At 49.9% G+C, this 25,099-nt stretch overlaps 1 protein-coding gene across 3 annotated transcripts in view; it reads right to left on the bottom strand.

Annotated features, from left to right (window-relative positions):
- Positions 1 to 11,419: 11,419 nt before the first annotated feature.
- CTIF (CBP80/20-dependent translation initiation factor) overlaps positions 11,420 to 25,099 on the bottom strand; it is a 110,622-nt gene continuing 96,942 nt past the window's right edge. For all 3 annotated transcript variants that reach the window (XM_010582998.1, XM_010582999.1, XM_010583000.1), the window contains 2 exons: positions 13,554 to 13,607; positions 11,420 to 11,747 (listed from right to left, as the gene is read on the bottom strand). In XM_010582998.1, coding sequence (XP_010581300.1) covers positions 11,532 to 11,747; positions 13,554 to 13,607 — 270 coding nt within the window. In that variant the 3' untranslated portion in view covers positions 11,420 to 11,531. The remainder of the gene's footprint in view (positions 11,748 to 13,553; positions 13,608 to 25,099) is intronic.

Below are 25,099 nucleotides of genomic sequence, written 5' to 3'. Positions count from 1 at the left end.
CTTCTACTAACTGTTGAGTAATTTAGGAGGTGAAATAACCATACAGTAAAAGTCTCCCATCTGTTCTGGGAAGAGATGATGGGCTTATTGGGAAACACAACTTGCCCAGGAGTGATGCGGTGGCATTTGTCCCTCTGCAGTTCTGCTAGGGGTCCGATGGGAAACCTCCACCACCGTGTCCTTGTGCTGCTGCTTGCACCAGCTCCCATGGCCCATAGGGGACCGTCAGCCCCCCCCCCAGGGAGGCCCCGTACGTGCTCTCTACACCACCCACACACCTTCGCGTGGGTGCCAGCAGCTTGCACAACCCACGGTGGGTCAGGGACATGGAACGCGGCTCCGGTTCCCAGGTCCCTTGGCGCGCGTCCAGGCGAGCAAATTCATCTCCGCTATGGGGTGGCCAGATGAAAACTGAGGATTAGGAGTAGTGTCAGGTCCATACGAGCCCCTCGGAGATGTTGGAAGGTTGCCTGGAGGCCCAGCTAGTTGGCACGGGACAAAACCGTGCCAAAAAGCCCTCGCAGCATCCCCAGTGCAGAGTACTGTGGTGCTTTCACACAGTGTGGTACCCACCAAAACCACTCCGGTTTTCCCCTTTGCCTTCCCATCCTCGGCTGGGACAGACCCAGGGCTGAGCTAAAGGTGGCACAGGGAAGGCTTGGTCAGCGCTGCATTACCCCAAACCCAAATATCTGACATGAAATAGATGCCTGTGGCAGTATATGAGCCACCTCATCACCACCTTGAACTGGAAATACTGCGAGAAGAGCCTTTCTAAGCAGATGAGACAGTCAAACTCCAGCAAAATCACAGAAAGAGCAAGTTAAAAAAAAAAAAATCATCCAGTGCCCCCCCTCCTCTTGCCTCCCTCCCCATGAACTCTTATGAACTTGGAAAAACCAAAACAAAATAGGGCTGAGTTCAGCCTCAGTTCAAGTAGTAGATAAAGTTCAACCTACTTCTAATTTTATCCCGATGGTTCCCACCAGAAAATAGGCTCAGGCACGGCGCCGTGGGGGTAAGCCAGCCCTGACCCTCACCCCTCTGCCAGCCCCCCTGGGTGTCCCCAAAACCCCTCTGCCCACCAGCTGCCACGTCCAGCATCTCCTGGAGGTGACCATGGTGCATCACCATCCCATGGGGCTGGTTGTCTCCTGCTGTGTCCAGCCAGGGCCACGTCTCCGCGTGATGATTGCTGTTGGATTTGCCTTTGCTCAGGGCTCCTCTGGGTTGGGTTTTTTTGTTTTTTTTTTTTCATTGCTTCCCTTAGGAGGGGTGCTTTGATCCAGCATCGCCAGGGGCAATTAGGTGGAGGAGATGGTAATTAGGGGAGGAATTGGGAGGCGATGGGTTGTGCATGGAGGAGCAGGGGGATATGAGGGATATGAGGCTCCCTGCAACCTCCTCGCAGCGTTTCCATGGGTGACATCAAGGCACATGCGTGGTGGTGATTGCATCCCAAAATCCCACCAGTAAAGGGCTTGCAGCAGCAGAAAGTGGAGTCCCTATCCCTGGAGGTGTTCAAAAAACATGTAGACGCGGCACTTCAGGACACAGTTTAGTGGGCATGGTGGTGTTGGGTTGACGGTTGGACTTGATGATCTTAGAGGTCTTTTCCAAACGTAATGATTCTATGATTCTATTCTAAGTGTTAAAAAGAGAGAAAAGCCTTGTGCAAGGTGCTGGGGATATAAATGGGAACTGCAGGGGCCAGGCATGGTCACCTGTCCCCAAAAAGGTGACAGCAGATGGGGACTGGCACAAGGACAACTTGTCATCCCCGAGGAGGAGACATCCTCGGCTGTGGAAAGGGAGCCGAGGTGGCCAAAGGTGACAGCACGGAGGTGGAGAGGGGAAGGACCCCTGTCTGCAAACATAGAGGGAGCGAAGGGAAATTTAAGTTACAGGACAGAGAGCAAATAGGGAAAAAAAAATGGGTAAATTGGGCTGAAAAACAGAACTCAAGCAGCAGAGCTGGGTTATTTGGGCTTAGCCCCCCTGGGAGAGCCCCCGCAGCAGCACTTTTAAGTGCTCACAAAAACAACAGAAATGCAATTTTATATAAAGAATATATACAGGAGGATGTGTCCATGCAATGATTGTAAAAACCACTTGCAGTCTCCACATGCAACCCAATCCCTCTCCCAAATGCTTCACTGCCCCCCCCAAATGAGACTGCATTTATCTTTAGAAAATCAGCACAAACCTTTGTTTTCTAGCAAATGCACCGCATTTTTGTGCTTTAAAAGAAGAGCAGAGCAGACCTGCGAACTGGGGTTTGATTTCTCGCATGAGTTGTAAAATACAGCCCTAGGGATAGACGTTACCTTAGCTGTAAAATAATCCACGAACTGGATTTCACAACCTTTGTCATCCTTCTCTCCCCACAGCAATATTTTACAGCGTTTGCCCTCAAACCAGTTTTTCATCAGATGACATGTGTAATTACCACCAGACAGGTTTTTGGTAACCCATCTTCTGACGCAGTTTTTCCTCCCACCCTCATGCTGCGTCGCCGCCGATTTACCGAATCTGGCCTCTTCCAGACTTGCTTTGAAAGGTGAATTTGAGACCTTTTGGAGCTCAACATTTTAAAATATCAAAAAATGTAATTTCAAAATTGATCTCTGAGCTTGAAGGGTGCTCTTCTCACCCCAGCGTGCAGGTGGCAATAACTACTGGGAGATGTGGTGTTGCTGCTCTGTCCATGGGGCTGATGGATGAGGAGGAATGCCTGGAGGTTTCTGTAGGGTCAAGGGTTGGGCAGGGAGTTTTTGGGAGGGCCAAGTCCCAGCTATGGTCCCTGATTGCCCAGGAGATTTGGAGAGGAGATGATGGTAGGTGGAGAGGATGGTCCTGCAAGGCTGCTGGAGGGGACAAACCTCCAGGAGACTGGCTCCATCCCATTGCTAGGGGCCCTTCTGCAGTGCATGAAAACACAAATTTCCCCTCGGCACCAGTGCTGGGACCTGTTTGGGACATGCTCACCTGCCGTGAGGCAGATCTGCAGCTCTGGGGCACGGCTGGCCAGCACACAGGAAGATTTCTCCCTACCCATGATAGCTCCAAGCTGTAGGAGAACCATGAGGATTCAGGAGATGTTACCAAGGCGGGAAGTAGAAAACACCGATCAGGATTTTTTTCAGGTTTTATCCCATGGACAAAAAAGTGCCAATGACAGATAATTTGGCTGTGGTTGACACATGGGACCTGGGGAACCGCCAGCTCAGCCGATGCCTGACCACAGCACGTCAGGCTGACGCTGCTCCTGTCCCACTTGTGCCTGGCATCCTGGCTCCGGATCCCGCACAGGGGGTTGCACATCGGATGCCGGAGCATGGGACTGTGTGCCAGGAAAGCCCAGGCTCCTGCAGAGCTCACTATTATTATTTTTAAAGCTAGGAACGAGCTGCTTCTTCCCCATCACCACGCATAGCACAACAGCCAGAAGGAACTCCTCTCTGGTGCGTGCGTGAAGCAAAAGCCGATGGGATTTGTCTCTTGGATCAGGAAGCCTGGGGATCCCACTGGTACCTCCAAGTACCCCCAAGTAAAACCCACGCTCGGTGCTGCCTGCAGGAGTGTGGAAATGGTCTCCATAACCACCCATTTGGACTTTGCACAGGTCCTAGACACCAGGGAATCTCACGGACCGCTTTCTCCACCTCTCACGCACATGCAGACACTCGCTGCAGGTCAGTTCCTCAGCTGGCTCTACTCACCACATCTCCACCAGTTGCAAAGGCACTCATCTGCTCCAGGACCCGGTTTCTTCTCTACAGCTCCACCATCAATGACTGCCGTGGGGTCACCAGCAGCACCAGCGGGGTCTGTGCAGCTCCCTCCCTGTCTTGGCATGTTCATGTCATGTGTTTGGACGTCTAAGACCGACACGCGTGGGGACAGACATTAAATGCCGAAGCATTTCCCTCTGGCAGGTGATTGCTTCCATCAGACCTTTGCCACCTCCCGGCGTCGCTTTCCCAAAGTGGAAACTTTTGATGGGAAAGGTCTACGGGAAGTTACTGAAAAGGTCTGTGCTAATAAACTCCAAGCACTTTGTTTAAATGTTATTGCTACAGCAACATAACATACATTGAAACAAAATGCTTTGGTGAAAAACTCGGACAATTTAGGACAGAATGGAATTCTGAAATCTCGGCATTTCTCTTGAGAGGCGCTTCGCATTTTTTTCCCCATTAACTCTGTGGCATGGCTACAACTGGTGGGAAATGGTTAGCCAGCTTTGATCCGGCATGGGATGAGGCATCGATTTAGCATCCAATCCACCAAGGCTTTGCCCTTCGCAATGCCGCTAACCCCCCTCAAAGGCTGCAGCTCCGAGGGGAGCGATGCCTTTGCATGGGCCGGAGGAAGCCAAACCTCCCCAAGAAGGCTCCGTTTCGGTTACCTGCCGTGGGACCATCCATCCTTGAGACCCTGCGCTCATCTTTAACGGCGAGGATAACCACAGCAACTCTCCAAGAGTTCCAGGCAGTGTCTGAATCCCTGGAAATGTTTAAATCATTAAATTACAGCCCAAGGATGGGATCTTTTTTGCAGAAATCTGGCTCTAGGAATTAATTCAGAGAAGTCCTGAGGAGTAGGATAGACATAAAGCTAGGCTCAGTAGTCACATTTATGTAGCCACAGAAGTCTCTGGCTTTTTAATTAGTGATCGCAGCATAGGATCCAAAAGGAAGAGGCCATATAGTCCTGTAATGTGCATTACTGTTTTAATATCACTGTTCTTCTTGTTGTACCCCAAGCAATAATCATTTAAGCTACAGTTCATCTTGCAAACACGGCAGCAATGCTGTTACATTAAGTGTGAACGTACTCTGTCACTTAGGATTTATCTTTGTTACCCATTTTGCCACCAGCACAAGCATTTAAAAACTCTGCTTATTATTCACTATTAGAAGTGGAGCCGCTGGAAGAGGAGAACATCCTGGCTATTTGCCGGTTTGCTGTGTTTTAGGAAAGCCAAGCAAACTTACTCTGATTCCTGGGGTTTCTTTATTTGCTGCTGTCTGGGGTTTTGGCAGCCACGAGGAATTCACAGAAATATTCCTGCATCTCGAAAGCTTCAGATCTGCCGCAATGACGATCCATTTAATCCAAAATCTTACATTTACTGCAGGTTATTTTCTCATTTAATATATCTCAGTGGTCCTGGGGCCCAGAGACCATCCCCGCTCTTGGCTTGGCTGCTCCCAGCCCAACTCCAGTGTTGATGAGCTCTTTCTGAAGCTGGTCCAGATGCTCACAACCTTGATTTGGTGCAACAAGCCGAAATTCAGCTCCAGCACACCCTGGAGCTGTAGGGTCTGGCTGTAGGTTGGGGCGGTTGATGGGGATGTTTAGGGATGGATCCATGGAAAGGGTGGCTTTGGAGGAGAGATTTGGATGGGTTTATCCTTCATTTACCCACCAGCAGTGATTTGTCTCACCGCAAAACCTTCTCCCACCCAGTTGATGCAGCAACAGAAACTATGGGTAGGACCCAGGAGTAATTAGAAGTAACACGACAAAACCAGTTTGTACTGGGTCAGCTTTTCAGCGGTAGATGTCACAAACCAGGTTATTGTTTTTCCCTTTGCTATCACCAAAATAAACCAAAGCAATGTCTGGTGATTGTCTGAAGGACTAAACAGGGCGTTTATATATTTCTAATTTATAGCCTTACGCAAACATCCAGGAATGACCCCCTTGTCCATCACAAGACATTTTGGGGATGCAATGGGCGATCTGCCCTCCCTCACCAGAGGTTTTATGAGCAGTTTGGACAAACTGCCCCAGGAAGGGTGCTGGTGCGGTTGGTCCTGCTTTGGGGCAGAAGGATGGATCAGGTGATGCCCCACATCACGCGTAACGCTGCTTGGTAGGTCATGTCATCTACTTTTTGTGGCAGTACAGAAAAGATCAGGTGTGGGGACACCGTTGTCCCCTGGGCAGGGGACCCAGCCTGGGTGCGCCACACCGGGGACCTGCACCAGAAATGGGCTTTGGGGGGCAAATAAAACACAAGGGGTTATGAAAAAGGAAAGCAAGCGTCATGGATCGACTCAGTGCCATTAAGGACGTGGGTCACTCTCCACCACCTGACCTTGGCTATGCCTAAGTTACCAACGCGGATGTTGCTTATGATGGCTGAGACCTTGACTGTAGGTAGAAGAGCAGAAAAAGTGAGCTTTTGGGCAAATTGAGTTTAACTCATATAAAATGCTTTGCATGGACTTTGAGGTTAATATCTAGCTTCTAGGAGATGCAAGAGGAGATGATCCCGAAAGCCACAGCCCCACCTTCTTCCACCTCCTTTTCATATTTATTTCTCAGCTCGGCTGCGTTGCAGTGAGCTCCGAGCACACACATGCGGTCACGGATGGCATTTTGCATGACTACTTCAAAAGTGGGAACCGTTTCACCTCTAATTTTCTGGCCGGAGCCCGACGACACACAGGCACAAACCGCTCACCTCCAGTGACATGCAGGGCTTCCCAGGCCAATACACACATTTCAATTAGCCAAAAATTAATTGGCTTGGGCTAGAGAAGGGTTTTCCAGAGGAGACTTCTTAGAAAAACTGCTTTTTTAAAGTTTTTTTTTTTAAAGGAGGTTGAACGCCGTAAAAGGCAGAAGTGGTTTGCGAGCCCTCATTGCTGCTGCGTGCTGTAGCATTGGGTGAAATGGATGTGATAAACAGGGGATTCTCCAACAGACCCCCAGGTCCAGCCAAGGTAGAACATAAATAGATGGGCAATTCCTTTAGGACAGAGGCTGGGGAGCAGGGGAGCAGCTGGCTGGGGAGGCAGAGCCAGGAGATCCAGCCCACTCCATCACCCATGGACCTCCGAGCCCTTTACACCGCTCCCATGGGCTTCATCCTCACCCCCATGAGAAATGATGGGGGGACGGACCAACTTCAACCGGAGCCGCAACACTGCGCAGGATCCAACCCGGCGCCCGGAGCATGGGATGAGCCATCCCCACAGAGGGAAGGATCAGTCCCTCTGCTACATTTCCAAGCAGACACCATTAGGGATTTTTCCCCTCCCCGCCCCATATCTTCCTTTTTTTCCATCCTAAACAAAAGAAGGGTCTCTCCCAGACCAGCACAAGTAATAGCGCGTACCCACAAAACGATGGGGAAATGTCAAGCTTTAAACATTTATTACTCAGATGATGCATTTTATAGCATACAGTGGGTCTGGATGTTCTATAAACAAAGACTGAATTGCCACAAAGAGTTATTAGCTCCCTTGTTTTAACAGTCTCTGAAATGCTGAAAACGATGAGTTCGTGTTTTCTCTAGTATGAATATCTAGTCTTTATTCTCCCCAAAACCTTCTTCCTTTTTTTTTTTTAATTTTTTAAATTTGTTTTTAAAGCGCTTAGTTTAACAAATATGATTAAATTAAAAATGTCACTTTTTCAAATGCAAATAAATACATTAAAAAAAAATAATGAATTACTAGCGTTCAACTCCGTGTTCTGCAGGACACCGCAGCTCCCTTGGCTATTGACAGTGGACTTCGCAACCCTTAGTGTCATTTCTCCTGAAAAAATACTAAAAGTATCACTGGGACTGGCTAATAGCTAACACCAAGAAGAGCAAAATTAGTGTAAAGCCATAAAATATCCAGTGGGGAAAAAAAAAAAACGTGTTTAAGATTTTGAGAGACTTCCAAGTGAGGGATGTTATAAAAATAAGCATGAAAATAAATCATAAGTTATTCTGACAAGTTTTCCTTCAAAGCCATCAATCATGCTAAGAATAGATACTAATTAATCTCCTTTGGGGAAGAGGGGAACTAAGCAAATCGCTTACTTTTCCCTTTTCTTCCCCATTTTTGTTTCACCTCCATATACATGAGACTTCTCCAGAGGGGTGAAATCCCTCTCGGGAAACCGAGCAAATCACTTGGCGGGTAGCAAAAAAACTCAGTTTGGAAAGAATTTCACCGTGAATGTGGTGAATTAGATGCTGGGGAGTCTGGCAGGGAGCCGGCAAACCTGCTTTGCATCCGAGGGGGACTGGCACGGCGGCGGTGCAGAGCATCGCTCCTCGGCAGATGCTTCAGACACTCGCCTTTACACCAGCCCGAGGTTTGGCCCCACACATATTTGGCCCAAGGAGGTTATTTTCCCCTTTGCTGATGTAGCTGTATGTAGAAAATATATTAAAACCCCCAAGTGGATAGTTTTATTGAGCAGCGAAGATCAAATCTGGCTAATTCGGGGAGATGTAGCCAGTGGCTTCACACCTTCAAAAATGCACATTGTAGAATTACACTCTTTGGTGACTGTTTCTAAAGAAAGCCAAAAAAAGAGAAGAAAATACTCGATGACATACCTAGGTGCTCTCACCAGGAATCCCAAAAATGTCCCAGTGCTGTCCCCCATCCTGCCCCATCAAATGACCTCCTGGTACCTCTTTTCCCAACACGGTACCGTGGTTAATGATGCCACGTGCCCACCGACCTCCTACTGATAGACTTCAGAAAGATACCATTGGCAGCACGTAATTTTGGGGGAAAAAAACCTGTTTTAGGTCAACATTTTGATTCTCATATCAACGGAGCAACTGACGTACCAAAGCGGTTAATGGCTGGATGAATGTACATTAATAGCGGAGATAAATGGCAAGACATTAAAAACCCGACAGATTTCACATAAAAGTTCTTCGGTGGGAGAAATCCTGGTGTTGGAGGGGAAAAGTCAAGGGCAAAGCCTGGTTGGTGGGGGTTGCAGGATTGCACCCCAACGGGAAAATTGAATAAAGCCTCATCGCTGGTAGGGGTAGGGAAATGCTTAAGCACAAACACTGCCACGTGGCTTACACTTCGCCTCTGAATGCCTCCTGATGCACTGATGGGTGAAAATTCAGGTTTTTAGAAGCAATGTCTCCAATTCTCTGGGTTTTTCTTTTTTTTTTTTTTTTCTTTTTCACTACAACCCGAGAGTGAATTCTGGGGGAAAGGGAAAGGAGATGCTGCAGGGGCCGGAGCGGTGGTGTGGATCGCTGCCGGCAGGATCCCTGGCACCCTGACCGATCAGGCTGTGCCTCCGTTAGAGGACTTTTCTGTTCTTTAAAAAAAAAAAATCAAGACAAAACTCATTTTCAGGTCTTCTCCCAGAATACTAATGCTGTGCCTGGGCATGCTGCAATGGGTGTTAAATCCCCTTCCCCTCTGCTCCCTGAGAAATCAGGGAGCAGGAAAAGCCAAGAGCAACGGGCGCAACCCTGAGCCTTGTAATACTGATGGGTTTTGCTGCCTTAATCAAGTTCAGCTGCTCATTAATACTATCAAACCCCATTGCTACTAACAAAGCTGACCCAAAGCAAGGCGCCGTCACCATGTGAAGCTCCCAGGCTTCAATCCACGAAGCAGAAATTAATTTTCCTAGACAAGTCCAGCGCATCCAGCAATAATTTTGCTGCTTTCTGGGTAGACAGGAAAATTGAAGCTCCTGTTTCCAGCTTGCTCCTCTTGCTCCATGTGCGGATTAGAAACTGCATCAGCAGCCAACCAGAAGAAAATTCAAATAATATTGAACCGCAGCATCAGGACTCTTGTCTCCTGCAATGCATTTTCTGCTGAAAATTCCTGCCCTTTGTATTTTTGCAGCGAAAGCTTCCTCCCCATCACGGACAGACCAACACATTCATAAGGCACCCGAGAACATACTGCACATCCAAAGAGGTTGGGGTGAAATCTCTCTTCTCTACAAGCCACCAGAAATTCAACATTTTGCTTGGAAAAATGGGTTCGAACTGCTGAGATGAGACCCAGCTTGCCTGGTCCGGGATCCGTGCATGCCGGCACTGTGGCATAAATGCTCTTCTTGTCACTGGGAAAGTAAACTGAAAAATGGGATGAAAACAGGACGGGCTGCCGGCATCGTGCCTTCCTTGGCTCCTTTTCCACTGTGCAGATGGGATGGGGCAGCTCGCGCCCCCATTAGGCTTCACCAAAATAAGCACCAGAAGTGATTTAGCAGGTAAAAGCATCGCTAGCAAGCATATAAGGAGACCACCAAGTCTTGTTCATGATTCAGGGAGCGATGCAATGGTGTGGTGCGTCCCTCCATGCCAGCCTCCTAACGCTCCGGGCATTTCCTCGCCCATGCGGCATCTCGGCATCACCCCCCCTGCAGCCGCTCTCTCCCTCGGGATGCTCCAGCATGGAGCAACCTGGGGATCCCAGAGCAACCCAGGGATCCCTGAGCAAACTCTCCTCCACTGAACACGTCACCCATCCCTTGAGGACATGGTGCCACTTACACCGACCACGGGACAGAGCCGCTCCTGCACACCGCACACCTAGAAACACTGGATAGCAAATTCAGCTAGTTAGAAGCCAGGCTCAAAACCTCTATTTTTGGCTTTTCCTATTTTTTTTCCTCTTCTTTTTTCCTCCTTTTTGCTAGTCACATCTTGTCTTCTCTTTCCCAGTCTCCAAAGAAGAACATCAAACCTTCATTTCTCCCTCGCCCTGTACATTATTAGGCCCGACTATAACAGGCCTGGATTTAAATGTATAATTACAACCATGACAGTAATTACAATAAAGCACTCCTTCAATGGAAACGAAAAAAATTATTACAAAAAAGATAGATGGATTATAGTGGCTGAGGGATAACGGCGACTTGAACAGCAAGAGCCACAGAATCCCCTGTTTCTTAGAGCTCCCAGCTCAGAGGACATGTTTCTCAATCCATCGAGGAGTTTACTGGCAAGACGATGGTGGCTACGTTACTTCTGCAGTGGCTTTTGGACTCCTTTAAAATACTCCTTCTGCTTCAGCATCTTCACGTAAACCATTAATCAGCTCGCGGGAAGGCGTTGCTTTCCCCGTCTCCGAGCTGCTCGCAATTGTCCGTTCAACGATACAATAAAATAAGAAGAAAATACAAACGCTCGAGAAAAAGAAAACCCAGTGCAAATAAGAAAGTCATCCCGCTCTCCGATCTGCTTTCAAAGGGGTGGCGAATAGGGGGGACACACAGAAAGTCAAAGACAAGGGGGGGGGAACCTAACGCAAGCCCCGCTCGACAAAAGCCATCAATTATGAGCGTCTGGTGTAGTGTGTGTCTGGCTTTGTCCTCCCGAGACATCTGCTGCCTGCTGTCTCCTGCCAGTTGGCCGGGGCAAGGCAGGAGGACGGCGTGAAAACAATACTAGCCCCCACTTGGATTCAGGGGGTTTTTTTGTTGTTTTTTTTTTTTCCAAATTCTCCATCTTCTTTCGAAAGCCAAACAATAACCCGGCGGGATGCGTTGCTGCTGCTTGAGCAATGTGTTCAGAAAAAGAAACCCCTAAAACAAAACCACGGCGGGGAAGAGGGGTGGCACTTGGCGACGCAGCTGAAAAAGAAACATGCTTCTCCCTCCCCACCCCACAAACGTATTCTCGAGCATGCTGGGGTTTGGTCTGCTGGGGGATTTAAATCGGAAAAGCTCTTGCTGGATCCCGTCGAGGTGCATGTCTTCTTCTCGTCCCTTCCCACCCCACCTTGCCCTGCCCCTCAAGCCGTCAGTTTTTGGATGGTCTTGTTGTAGTACTGCGTGATGGTGGGCGTCAGGGGGTTCCAGTTGTTGGCGTGCAGCTCGATGACCTCCAGCAGCAGGGACCGCGTCAGCATGGACTCGGAGGGACACAGCATCTTGTCGCGTGCTATCGCCAACAGCTCCGTCATCATCTCGGGCAGCTGCTCCTCCAGCAGCCGGCCGGTGCTCTGCAGCTGTCAGAAGAAGAAGGGGTCAACCATGGCATATTGATCCTTATGGGTCCCTTCCAACTTGAGATATTCTATGATTCTATCATTCTATGATATTAAAACAGCTTGCCGGCTTTTACAGACAACCTCCATCCCTCCAGTTCTCCCCTGCTCGGTGCAGCAGGGCGAACAGGCAAGGTTAAAGGCGTCGTGGTTTTTGAAAATCAAAACCACCCGGCAGCAGGCTCCAAGAGCCGAACACGAAGGGCGAGGTTTTCAAAAGCATCCACGCCGGGCTGCTGGAGGAGCGAATGGTTCAGCTCCCACTGACTTCAAAGGCGGCTAAGCTGGATTGCTTTGGAAAAAAAAAAAAAAAAAAATCCCACCTAAAAATCATCCTATTGTCAAAACAAAGTGCAGGCTGTGATGTGGTATTCCTGCCTTCTACCTGGCCCTTCATTTACTCGCTGATTCACAGCTGTCAGTGACTCCCAGTCATTAATCGGAATAAGCAGAGCCCTCCTGTATGCATAACAAATCCTGCCCTGCCGAGATCTGCATTTATACCCGTCGTGCCGCTTCTCTGAGGACAGCCAAGGGTTTTTTAAAACAATTACTCCTTGGAGAGCCTCCATGGAGCAGCATAAGCCCTAGGTGGTCCCACAGAGGAGAAGGTCCAAGCTTGGAGAGGACAGCAATGAGTCCATCATCATGGAAGGCTCGTGGGGCTTGAATGCAGAGCTTCCCAAAGTCCTAACCTTAAAAAGTCAAACTCCTCCTTGGTTGCCTGTTGCTTTGCTGAATTTCAACCATTCAGGCTGCAATTTCAACCGCTCTCTGCAAGGAAAGCATCCATCCCCACAGGCCAATCACTTCCCAAAAGCGAAACTCATGAAACTCTGCTATATTTGTACCAGCATTTCTCTGCAAAGCTGCTGCTGAGCACAGCAAACCTCTCTGTGTGAGCCACAGGGCAGCTTTTGCTCCAATACAGGTGTCTTTGTGCTTAAAAAATAAATGCAGGGTGAGATTTGAAGGAACCAGGATGATATAATTTTGTGATGGGGCCCAGCTACCAAACTTTTTGCATCCATTTACATGCATCAAAAGTCCAGTGATAGAGTCTCAAGGGCCATCTCTTATCTCATGGTCATGTCTTTTATTTATTCTGCTCTGGTGAGAGCCCACCTGCAGTACTGCGTCCAGCTCTGAGGCCCCCAACATGAGAAGGACATGGACCTGTTGGAGCAGGTCCAGAAGAGGACACGAAGATGATCAGGGGGCTGAAGCACCTCTCCTATGAGGACAGGCTGAGAGAGTTGGGGTTGTTCAGCCTGGAGGAGAGAAGGCTCCGAGGAGACCTTATTGTCACCTTTCAATGCTTAAAGGGGGCTTGGAAGAAAGATGGGGACAGAGTTTTTAGTAGGCCCTGTAGTGATAGGACAAGGGGTAATGGTTTCAAACTAAAAGAGGGGAGATTCAGACTAGATAGAAGGAAGAAATGTTTTACGATGAGGGTGGTGAGGCACTGGGAGAGGTTGCCCAGAGAGGTGGTGGATGCCCCATCCCTGGGAACATTCCAGGTCAGGTTGGATGGGGCTCTGAGCAACCTGATCTAGTGGAAGATGTCCCTGCTCATGGCAGGGGGTTGGACTAGATGACCTTCAAAGTTCCCTTCCAACCCACGCTATTCTATGGTTCTATAATGCAAAGAGGCAACACGGCTGTTTGGATTTGGAAACATCTAATAGTTGCTTGGCACGTGCATAGCCAAGGACAGAAGGGGCAAAGCAATGAGAACCAGGGTGGGTGGTGCAGGTGCTTCCCTACCTCCATGGAGCAGCAAAGCACAGCGTCTTCCTTCACATCCTGAGATTGCAACAACTGCAAAAGAGAGAAGAGAGAGGCAGTGAGAAATGCATGACCTCCTCCTCCTCCTCCCTTACGACCTTTCTTCCATCTCTTCGTCCGGCTTGGCTTTTGCCACTTCCAGGACAGGAAGAGGGGAGGAAAGAGATTATCGACACAAAAAATTAAGATCAACAGTGATAAAATGCAGGGTAAAGGGTATCACCAGCGTATCCACTGCTGAGAGAGAGCAAGCGGGGCAGAATATAGAGAAATTAGATTAACAACTTTCAAAATAGATTTTATTTAGGTTACATTGCTTTTTTTATCTCACGGCAGGCAATGAGAAAATGCACTCGTTTCACGTACACAGCGACTAAATACAACCATCAGACGACAACATTTGAGCAGCACGGCCCTGGGAGCGGCTGTTTGGAAGGGAAGGGCTCTGCCCAAGAGGCAGCCACCCACCACCAAACCTCTCCGTCCTCGTGGGGACACTTCTAACAGCCACAAAATTACCTGATGGGAGAGCGTTACATCCAATACACCGTAATTAATACGGCTCCTTCTAGACTGATGATACAGTGGTGCAAGTGCAATGGGTTGCAGCGAAACTACAGTGTCTTAGGTGCACCAACTCCAACCCTGCTCTGCTCTCCATGAACTTTGTATTACAAACATGAGCTTGTAAGCACAAGCAACTTTCAAGAGAGATCCAAAATGTTCCTGTGCGTGGCATGGGATGGTGAAGGAAGATGCTTGCCCCTCTCGGTTCAGACTCAGGGCGTGCAGTGAGGGTCAACAGCTCTACCTGGCAATGGCAAAGTGTAGGAGCTCAGCACGTCTCACCCCATAGACCTTGAAACCACAAGCAAGAACCCTTGAAACCAGATAAAAAATACACATTTTTCTTTGTTTTCATCTTTAGTCCGACTTTGCCACGCACACAAAGATGCTGTTTCAGGTATTTTGCTAAAACCACAAGAGAAAGCACAGTTGTTCTAGCTGTTTTTCAAGTAGATAAAATACTGAGATTCTCAATCAGCCAACAAAGTGAGCTGGAGCATTATGAAAAACACTGTACCATGAGGTGGCTGATAAAATTACAAATGCTGGCAATACTTGAAGCTATGACCACTTCCACTCCAGCACCTTGGGTTGAACAAACCCTGCTGGCCCCGAGCTAATCCCTGTGCACGGTGGGGAGCTGAGTGCATGCACTGAACACTAAGAAAAAGCAGAAAAATTGGGAAAACTGGCTTCATTAGTATCTGAAATTCAGCAGGGAAAGGCAAACGTTGGAAAAGTGGTTGGACTCATTAAAACTGCCCATATAAAAATTGCCCAGCATAACTAAATGTGCTCCAAAGTCCCATCCTTTAGTTAAAATCACAATTCTGATTCTCAGCCTTATCATCCCTCCTTCCCATTCATTTTTTCATGTTTCCTTTCCTTTACAAATAAATGCTTATTTGTTTACCAGCTCCACAACTGCTGGAAAATAGCTAGGAAAAAAAGGGGTAATTCAAGGAATTATTGCTCTCCAAGTTTTGTCTTCACCCTCTTCTGTTTTCAGTAGACAGCAGTTTGTTTGCTTTGAAGACGATGTTTACAGCATCTCAATGAGCATGTGGTCCATCGGTTTTTATCTCGCATTAGCCAAAGGTTGAGCCGGGGTTTTGAAGATATGCAACAGTTCCCCCCCTCCCCAGTTTATCTTTCTGCTGAGCTGTTTGGAAAATGTTAGTTAAGCCCAAGCCGCATGCTCTGAGATAAGTTCTCACAAACAGTTCACAGATTCTTTGCAAAAAAACCATGAGATTATTTTAAACCCAACAACAACAAAGAAAAAAAATATCAATTAGGGGGAAACATAAACAGGCAGTAGTCCAGAAATTCACTCCTGGGGTATTTAGCTCGTAAGCATGGCATGAAGCAGGGCTGCAAATTAAATGTATATTCACCTTTCCTATTTTTGCTATTCTTTAGTGAAGAACATAATGTGAAAATTAAAGCAAGAAAAGTGGAGTTAGGATTGATCAGGAAGGACCTATTGTGGCCCAATTCCAGCCCTTCCTCTGGTGTGGTCTCCTCGATGATCCTGCTCTCTGCCAGGGATACGTGGTCAGGGAATGGCTGCAACTTCACTTGGGCTTTCCTTGCCCCATCTTCCCACCTGCAGAGTTGGGACATGCTTCCCTACCTCAAAAGGTGGTTGTGAGGATGAGTATGTCACTGTCAATGCTTGGATATTTGGCTAATGAGGAATAGTCTTACCTACCTATGATGAAACCGTGACTATATCCTACTCCCAGACTTGCGCAGCCACCCTCTGCCTTCACAGTGCCCTCCTGGACCTCATCTGACGTGACTTGGCTGAACAAGTAGAATTCAGGAGCTCCCCCTTGTCCTCTGAGGGACCATATTCTCCCCCTCATCCATCCAGGGACCACGTGCTCCACCTCATCCACTGAGATACCACGCGCTCCACCTCGTCCATCCAAGCACCACACGCTCCACTGCTCCATCGAGGCACCATGTGCTCCACCTCGTCCATCCAGGCACCGTGTGCTCCACTGCTCCATCGAGGCACCAAGAGATAACCAGTCCCAAGGGCCACAGTTCAACCTCTGCCTGTGATATGTGGGCTGGGGAGGTCCACAACCTGCCCACCAAATCCAGGCATGACCCTGTGCAGCAGATTTGCTGGTGCTCTGGGAACCAGAGTCCAAGTCCATGCCCACAGACGGTTGTCAGCCACCTGCATCAGCACAACGATCCGAAGGCAGGAGGATCAGAAAGACGTCACTGTTCCTCTGCATGTTCCTGATCATAACTATGTTTCTAGGATGCTGGAGGAGGGCTCTGGAGCTTCCCCGGGGTGTAGGCACCAGCTTTCTGCTGCTGACCCCTGCATGTTGGGACAGGAGGAGATCAAGCAGCCCAGTTTGCTCTCCCTAGCCTGGCACGGGCACTGAACTGCTGCTGAAGGCAGACAGTAAGGGTTGCACCGCAAGGACCGTGCTGCCTGGGGTCCTGCCATCGATGTCCTCACCCACCGATGACATCTTGCATGTATTTCTCAAAGGCTGCTTCGCCCCATGCGAGCACCAGGCACCCCAAAGCAGCGGGGTGGTTGCTTCAGCAAGAGCACAGCCTTTCCCAAAGCTCTCTGACCCCCATGTGGGCCTCGACGGCACTGTAAGAAAAAATGGTGCAAATGCTTCGAGACCTCCAGGGAAATCGCAACCCTGAAGTACCGGCACTTGTGTGACCATAAACCTGAACCCAACCAATTGCATCCATCATTTGCAATCTCATTCATATTTACTTAAAATATTTTAATGTACACATGCTATACCCATTAAATTAGCACTCCCACATTGAAATTATTATTTATTTAACTATTTATAACCGCTCCTCCCTGCCACATGCATCTGCCCAAATCCAACCATGGGCACCATCCCATCCCTCTCCACGGGGTTCCCACACGGTTCAAACCAGCTGATGAACATGGATGAGGGAGTCAAAAAAAGGAGCACGAAGCAGACAACAGGGCAGGTGAGCTGAGACTCACACGCTTCTCGGTTTAACCTGTAATCATCCCCCGGAGGCTGGGGCTGTCTGCGAGAAAAACTTCCCTTTGCTCTCCAGCCGGTTTCCCCCGTATCGGGCGAAGCCGGGCAATGAAAGCAGCAGTTCCTGCTGGAAAGCAGACAAAGAGTCTGCTTGATTTCCTAAGAGAGGAGGCTGCATGCCAGAATCTGCCCGGCCAGTCATATAATACCCAGCCTCGGTTGCGAAAGGCTTCTCACTTTTGTTTCTGGTGCTGGACTAGCAGCTTTGCAGACTGGTGGAAGATATTGGGCTCCTCCTCTTCCAAATTTCTGTGTCCTGCTGAGAGATGGAGCACTGGGCAAGGTCCTCTGCGAGGCCAGCATGCCTGGGGCGGCTCTGGGTGCTAAATATTTTTGTAAGCAACCCAAAATAAATTGTAAGATCTGCTCCTGGAAGTGCTGCGTGTAGTGGGGGAGCTGCAGTGCCTTGCAGGGTGGCTCCTGAGCGCAACTGGTTTCTGTGGCACGCTACTGGGACCAGTCTCCCCTGGTCTCCGTGGCTCCAAAACCTGCTCTTTACATCTTTGCAGAGGTAAGCGTGGGGTGGGCATGCAACAGCAGCTGATGGGGCAAAGAAGCCCCAAAATTGCAGCTGTGCTTCATCACAGAACCAGCTTGGTCCTCCTGAACGGCAGTGGATGCACATGCATGCGGTGCAGACCATGAGGAGCAAACCAGAGAGCTAAGCCGATGGGATTCATATATCCATAAATATTTGGGTTTATTATCTGCTTTCTGAGATCATCTGGGCTGCTGAGAAGCTAAAGTGCTTACTTGGTATTCTCAGGGGTGCCCACGCCACGAGCAGGACCGGAGAACCTGCCCCACCATCCCTTATCACCAAACCACGCAGGTTTAATTGTGTTCTTCAGCAATTCTCCCCGAGAGATGGAGTGGGAGCAGCCCAGTGCATACATTACCCTTTCCAGCTGCAACGATATTTCTCCTGCGAGGCACGGTACTAATTATTGTGTATGATATCGCTTGCAAAATGACATATAAGCAACGTTTGCCACAAACTACCTCTTAGCATGCAGTGTTTTCTGATGCTTTGGTGATGACTCCAGCGTGAAAGCACAGAAAGCTTGAAAATATCCACCCAGAGCCACGAAGACGTTGGGATATCTTTGAGACCCAGCGAAAGCAGGACTGACCGCAGCCCATGTGCCGCTTGCCCCGGTGCCCCAACGGGCATCTCGGGTTCATCCATCCAGGTGGCAACACACATGGACATCCAGACAGCCTCGGGCGTGAAGCTCCAGCCTCGCAACCGCTCTGCGGTCCCTGCCCACAGGTATGCTTTTCATCTAACGCGTGGGTCACGAGGAGGTGCCTGCTGGTATTCCCCCCGGGGAACATGGACCACGACCGCAGAGGAACCAACGTGTTGCAAATGCGTCATCCTAGTGTAGCAACCAGCTCACTGGTGTAAAACGAGGCAACGGGTGAGAACGGAGACACATTTCGGTTGGGGAGAAGGAAAGAACCAGCTACTTGTGCCACTTGGAGCTTAAGCAGAATGAACGTACTGCACTTGAAAGGGTGCAGGAAAGATGGTGTTTCCCAGTCCTGTTTTTAACCAGAGGAGCCCTTGGGAAAGGCTGTGGTGGACTTTGTCCTCAACAAGATGGATCTGTTCCAGCTCTGCCGTTGGGATCGTCATGGAGACCTCCTTTTATAAGGGGGCTTATAAGAAAGATGGGGCCAGACTTTTCAGTCCCTGCTCACTGCAGGGGGGTTGGACTAGATGACCTTTAAAGGTCCCTTCCAACCCAAACCATTCGATGATTCTATGGTTCTATGATCATCCCCTACAACCGGGAGTGCTGTTAAGGCGCAGGGTATGCTGCCCCGCTGACACAGCTCTGCAGGCACTCTTGGTGGTCTAATGGACCACAGTTGGGGAACTCCTGCCCCCAAAACCTCCTGGAAGCCTCGCAGTCTGCTAGATGGGTCCTCCTGGGAGCACAAGCCAGTTCTGCTGCACTTCACAGGCTCTCCGCAGAAAGACATCAATAGCAATTTTCTGCTTTTCCAGCGGCCCCTTATCGACCTACTGTCGCAAGTCTTTAAGGAAGATGCCTGAGATAAGATCCATGGGACTGCTCGGCTGCTCTGCATGGGGAGAGTCACGCACTTCTCTGAGCTACGAGCAATTGCTACAACTCCACTTTTCTTATTGTCACACAGCATGGGGTTGTGAAAACAGCCAAGACTGGGGAAAATGCAAAGTACAAATGAGGGCGTGGGGGATGAGTAATTACAAAACACTCCACCAGCAAGGCCAGTTTCAGGATTTCTACAATCTGCTCCCATTAGAAGTATCAGCTTCTCGACCCAGGACATCAGAAGGTCAGCTGGGCTGATCCTGCACCCACCAACAAGCTGTGCCAGGTGCCACCTTCTCTAAAGGGGTACCAAGTCCCTCTGTGGGCATACCCTGGGAGCTAGGGAAGTCAGGTGAGATATTTCCCTAGAGAAGAAACAAGTGAGCACTTGGAAAGAGAAACCCTTTAGAAGTCATAAGTGTCATAAGGCCATAAGAAGGCATAAGCGGTATCTTCTCTGCTCACCCATTTGATGCTAAGGTTGCCAAAACACAAAGTTTTAGGGAAAACCTTTCCCTTACAGAGCTGCCTGTGCTGATCTCTGCACAAGGCACAGGTTCTGCTGTGCTCCAAAACGTTATTTGCCGGGCTCCGAAAATGCAGCTGAGCTTGGCGAGGCAGGCTGCGTCAGGCTGCATCCACTAGCAATGGTCCTTCTCTCCGCACGGCCTTCTGCTCACGCCTCTTTGGGGATCTGGTGAAGTCTTCAAGCCCACTGAAGATATACAAGGTGCCACCAGCCCATGCATCTCACGGAGGGGGTCCCTCTTCCCAGTTCCCTGACTGGGGTGGCCTGGTCTCAGCCCGCGTGAGAACATGCTGACAGCAGCTCACGCTGCTCCATTAGGGACAGGCCACCAGCATGGGTCACTGCTGGTCCCACAAGCAGCTGCCCAGAGGAGATAGCACAGGGGGGAAGGAGCTCTGGGCTGGAGCTGCTTGCACTGGCACGGCTGTGTCCATAGGAGGCACTTTCCCTAACGTATTTTGGACAACTTGAAGGAGTTTGTTTGGTGGCAGCTACTCCTTTCACAGTGACGTGCTGCTCTCTGCCGAGGAGGAGACTTCTGTTCTCCTGTTACCCAACCAGGACTTCCTGGGAGGATGGTAAGAAGAGATTAGTTTGTTTATTGCATCGAGTAAACCAGAATGTTGGTTATCCTCCTTGTCAGGCTCCTGAGGAACTGAGAGATACTTAACAGCAAATTGAATTAAGGCCAGAGGAACAAACCCCTGTACTCAGTCGTGGGAAACTCCTCCTACTCCTTTCCACTGTAGACAAGGGAAACCATGAAACATGACTCTCTCTCCCCCGATCTGGAACAGCAGAAGGGATTCCTACGAAGATGGAAACCATTACGAGGCAATTACTGGAGACAATGATGAAGAAAATCTGGTCACTCATCAACCGAGACACTGCAGTCCAACAGTAGCCTGGTGGTTACACGTCTCCTGGCTGGAGGTGGCCCTTCAGGACCCAAAGGTGGGTGAGACAGGCGGACAGAGCCACCCAGTCTGCGCGCACAGGGAGACCGAGCCACCCAGACGGCTGGCTTCATCCTGCCCGGCCGAAGACATAATAACCCTGGGAGAAGAGGATGTGATCTCATCCCAAGGGTCCTGGGGAAACACAAAACATGGAAAGAAACAGTGGCAAGACCATCGCGCTTGATTGCAGCGGGCTCCACCCTGGCTCGCCGGACGCTCTCTGCTTTCCTGGCTCTGCAGAGGGACAGAGCGCATGGCGGCAGACGCAAATAGTTGTGTTTACATCCCATTGAAAGGGTTTTTGGGAACTAACAATGCTTGGTACGGAGGGTGAAGGAGAAAAACAAAGCCACGCGAGGAGGAGGGACCATCCTGTGAGATGCTATCTAGCTTCATTTCTTTATCTGCCCTAATTGCTTCCTCTGCCTTCTCCATGGGTCCCAGAGAAATTAGGGTGGCATTTCCCCTCCCCTATCTAAAATATGCCATTAAGGTTTTAATGCTGGGTCTAAACGAGTCCTCTAGCTTTCCAAGAATATATGTTCCTCCACACAAAATACTCAACAGAGCAGCTGGGCTCAAAGGCATCGCCCAGCCCTTCTCATTTTGGTCTGTCCTCATCCACTCCCAAATAACAACCGATCTCCTTCACCTTAATTCTGCCCTTTAACCGAAACAATGCCAATTAAAGGGAATTTTTTTTTTCCCCATACAAGCTGCATTCACAGGAGGGTTTTTGCCAGCGCAGCTACAGGGGGTCTGCATGAGCTGGAGCTTTTTACATGGCTATTTATTTATTTATTGCACAGCAGGCGTGGAGGCATGGGGACATCCATCCCTGCTGGAAGCGTGGTCCTACAGACAGACACACGCCTGTCCCTCCTCTTTGCAGATCCCTGCTCCTGCGCGCTACCTCCTTCCACGGCTCTGAAGGTCCACATCGCCCCACGCATCAGTGTACCCCGCTTGCTCTAAATCCCACTTTTCTCCCAGCTCTTCAGTCCTCTCTTCTGGATTCCCACAACATTTCCCCACTTGTTTGCTCTCCCCATTTCTCCTTCCTTCCCGTGTCCCGGACCCCCAGTCTCCTCTTTCTTCCTCCTTACCTGGCATCCCTTCCCTCCCATGCCTGCATCCCTCATCCCTCTTCCATCCTTTCCCCCTACAAACCACTTCCCAGTTTATCCCAGTCCCGCCGGACTGAAGACCAAACCACTGATTTTTGCAGAACCAGATGGGGGGAGCAGAAGAGGACTTTTATGAGGAAATAGGTCCCCTTCTTCATAGAGGACTTACTCTCCAGTCAGATCTGGCCTCATGGAGCTATCTGAGTGGAAGGGTGGTGCGGGGTCAGGATCTGGCCCCCTTGGTGCCTTTGCTCATTCAATAAAGGAAGAATTCTGTCTCATTCTCTAACTAGGAGAATAATCTTAAAAATCCTAGCATCTCATTATACTGACAAAGACCCTTTTCTGACTCAGAAGGCTGATGCTTTTTAAAAAGTGAGAGTGATTAAAAAAAATTAAAAAAACACGTTAAAAGATACAATTTTCTTTTCCAAACAGCACCACCCTCCTCGCTCATCTGACTGCAGCCAGGAAGGTTTTCCTCTCTCTTCCTCTGAAGGAGACAGTGAAAAGGCTCTTGAAGTTTAGACGTTAATTACTGCGTTAGAATATTTTGCTAAATTACACAGCATGGCCCCAGGAGATAACAGGCACTAAGAGAAGGGAGGGGAGTGGATACCCGTCTACATGCTGCACCGCAGACTCAGACGTGGGGGAAAGGCAATTAGACGGGGAGTATTTATCCTCCCTGCACCACCACCCCGAGGCTTTCAGTTAGCAGCGTGTACCAAGGCAGGGAAGCGATGGGAGCGTGCCAAGATTTTAAATGATGCTGAAATGGGACTGTCTCTGCCAACCAGACTGGAGGTAGGAGACAACTCCTGCAGAGGAGCAACTGTCCTGCCTGCTGCCAGCCTGCTGGGTCTGCTCCCCGCTGACTCTGTGGGGCTGATTCACCGCTCTCGGGTGCTGCCCTCAGTCTCCAAGGTTGGTAATAAGACCATAAAAGCATCTGTCGTGGGTCAGGTCAATGCCCACATCTCCCTTATGGGTGGTGATGCTCAGGGTGATACCCCCAGGGTATCCAGCCAGCCCCAGCAGCAATAACCCCCTCAAGCTGGAGGGACGTCCGTGAATTAGTCCTGCAGCCACAACCTCCTGCACAAAGCAGTTCTGCAGTTTAATTAGTCTCTCTGTGATGGGGTTTCTCCGAACCTGCCCCAACAGCCCCGTCCAATGCACCCATGGGTGCTGAGAGTGGGATGGTGCTGCAGCAAGGCTGCTCCCTGTCACCCCTGGAATCCAATCCCCTTGTATCCAAGCCAGGACATCACGGGTGGATAACCAGATGGGTAAAAAACCCGGTTGGATAGTTGGGCTCAATGGGTTCCCAACTCTGCCTGGAGGCCAGTGATGAGGAGTACCGAGGCGTCTATCCCAGGACCTGCCTTGTTTAGCATCCTTATCCATGACCTGGAGGAGGTGAGAAGCACGGTCTCGTGAAGTCGGTAGATGACACCAAGTTGGGGGACCACTCAATGTGCTCAAGGAGCTGCCATCCAGAGGGACCTCAGTGGGCTGGAGGATGGAGTCAAGAGGAACCTTAAACTTTGAACAAGAAACAAGCCCTGCGCAGGAGAAGAGCACAGGGACATGGATGAGGAGTGGGATAGGGTTATTATGGGGGGTGAGAGGGGGCAGAGCCCAGCCTTGTTGCTTGCCCTTGTGGGACCCCAATCGGCAACATGCCTTGAGGGGACCACAGTGACGTCGTCACCTGGCATCTTCTCGAGCTTTAGGTACCGCAAGCCAGTTTTTCCACCTCCTCGCTCTGCTGCCGTAGGCAACTGCTCAGGTTACCTGGCTGTAAAGCAAGGTCTGACTGCTGAATGGCGTCATAAAAATAAACAAATGCATCCAAAGCAGCACTCGACACCAACCACCTTGGCTGGAAGCGGCTCCTCCTGGCAGAGGGCTGGCAGGAAGGTGGCAGCTCCCAGGCCCAGAGGCACCTCCTGGGTTGGCGTCCCAACAACATCCGCTGAGGATGAGATTGAGACACAAGAGGAGCCAAACTTCCCGACACCACTCATCTGTCCTGGCTTCTGCAGAACACAACCATGGCTCCAAGCTGGCTACGATCCTTCCTTCCCCGCAGACCTCAGCCACCACCAAGAGCTGGGCCAGGTCCCTCAGGACCCAGTCCTAATGCTTCTCCTCCCCAGCAGCACTGGGGGACGAAGCAGGGAGGGCAGTGAGCTGGGCCAACCCTGGTGACACAGACGCAGCCATGGGCAGCACAGAGCTGGATGAAGAACAGCCAGCTCCAGACATGCTTAGGAAAGGGCTAGGAAATGCAAAAGTGGTGATAATCAGTGAACAAGAGATTGCAAATAATATTATTTATTATCTCTACGTCTTCAGTAGCCATGGGGCACTTGTTGCACCAGGCGCAGGGCTCTGGAGTGCTTCTGCCCCACTGATGGTTCAACTGACATTTACCAGTCCCTGGTCTTAACCCATTTTCTACATTTTGCTGACTCTGCTGAAGGCCACAGAAAAGAAGAAATAAGGCCACGCTGCAAGAACCAAAGTCCCTTGGTTGTTGTCCCGGTTTTAGTTGCTTTTGAGGGATGTGCAATGTGAAGTATCGTTGGAGCGGGGCTGAACATGGTCCTTGGTGTTTGGGCATGGGGCAGAGGCTTTGGGGCAGCAAGGATGTCAGCACGTTCACTCCCCACCATCCTGGAGGGGCAGAAGGAGACCTACAGGGACACATTTGGTGTGGTTTTGCGAAATAAAGTGAGGCCAGAGTTGAGAGCACATGGGCTGTAGGGTTAGGAGAAGACAGTGGGACATCCCTTTTGCTTAGACCATCAAGCACGGGAGCGAGGACAACTTCCTAAAACCGCTAAAAGTGTTTTCATCGAGCCAGATAAAGACTCACGGAAGAACGTGGTGCTGGAAGATGCCACCACTGGTCCCACGTGAGGACAGCCAGGGCTGGAAGCAGGCAAGGGCCAAGCCTGCGGTGCCCTGGCTGCAGCACAACCATCCCTGGGGAAAGCCTTTCCCTGGGAACAACGCCCTCTTCCAGCTCGCCCTCGATTCCCCGAAGCTCCGAGGGAAGAATAGGAGGAAAGCTCTTTCTTTTATTTATATTTAACTTCTCTGCTTTGTTATTCTTTTCCCAGGCTCCCCAGATTTGATGGCTGCAATAGTCCTCTGGTTCTCATCTGCAAAAG

The sequence above is a fragment of the Haliaeetus leucocephalus genome, unplaced genomic scaffold, assembly GCF_000737465.1.
Source record: "Haliaeetus leucocephalus isolate CR32 unplaced genomic scaffold, Haliaeetus_leucocephalus-4.0 Scaffold866, whole genome shotgun sequence".
In the NCBI taxonomy this organism is placed as follows: Eukaryota; Metazoa; Chordata; class Aves; order Accipitriformes; family Accipitridae; genus Haliaeetus; species Haliaeetus leucocephalus.
This window is presented reverse-complemented; position numbering and strand designations above follow the sequence as displayed.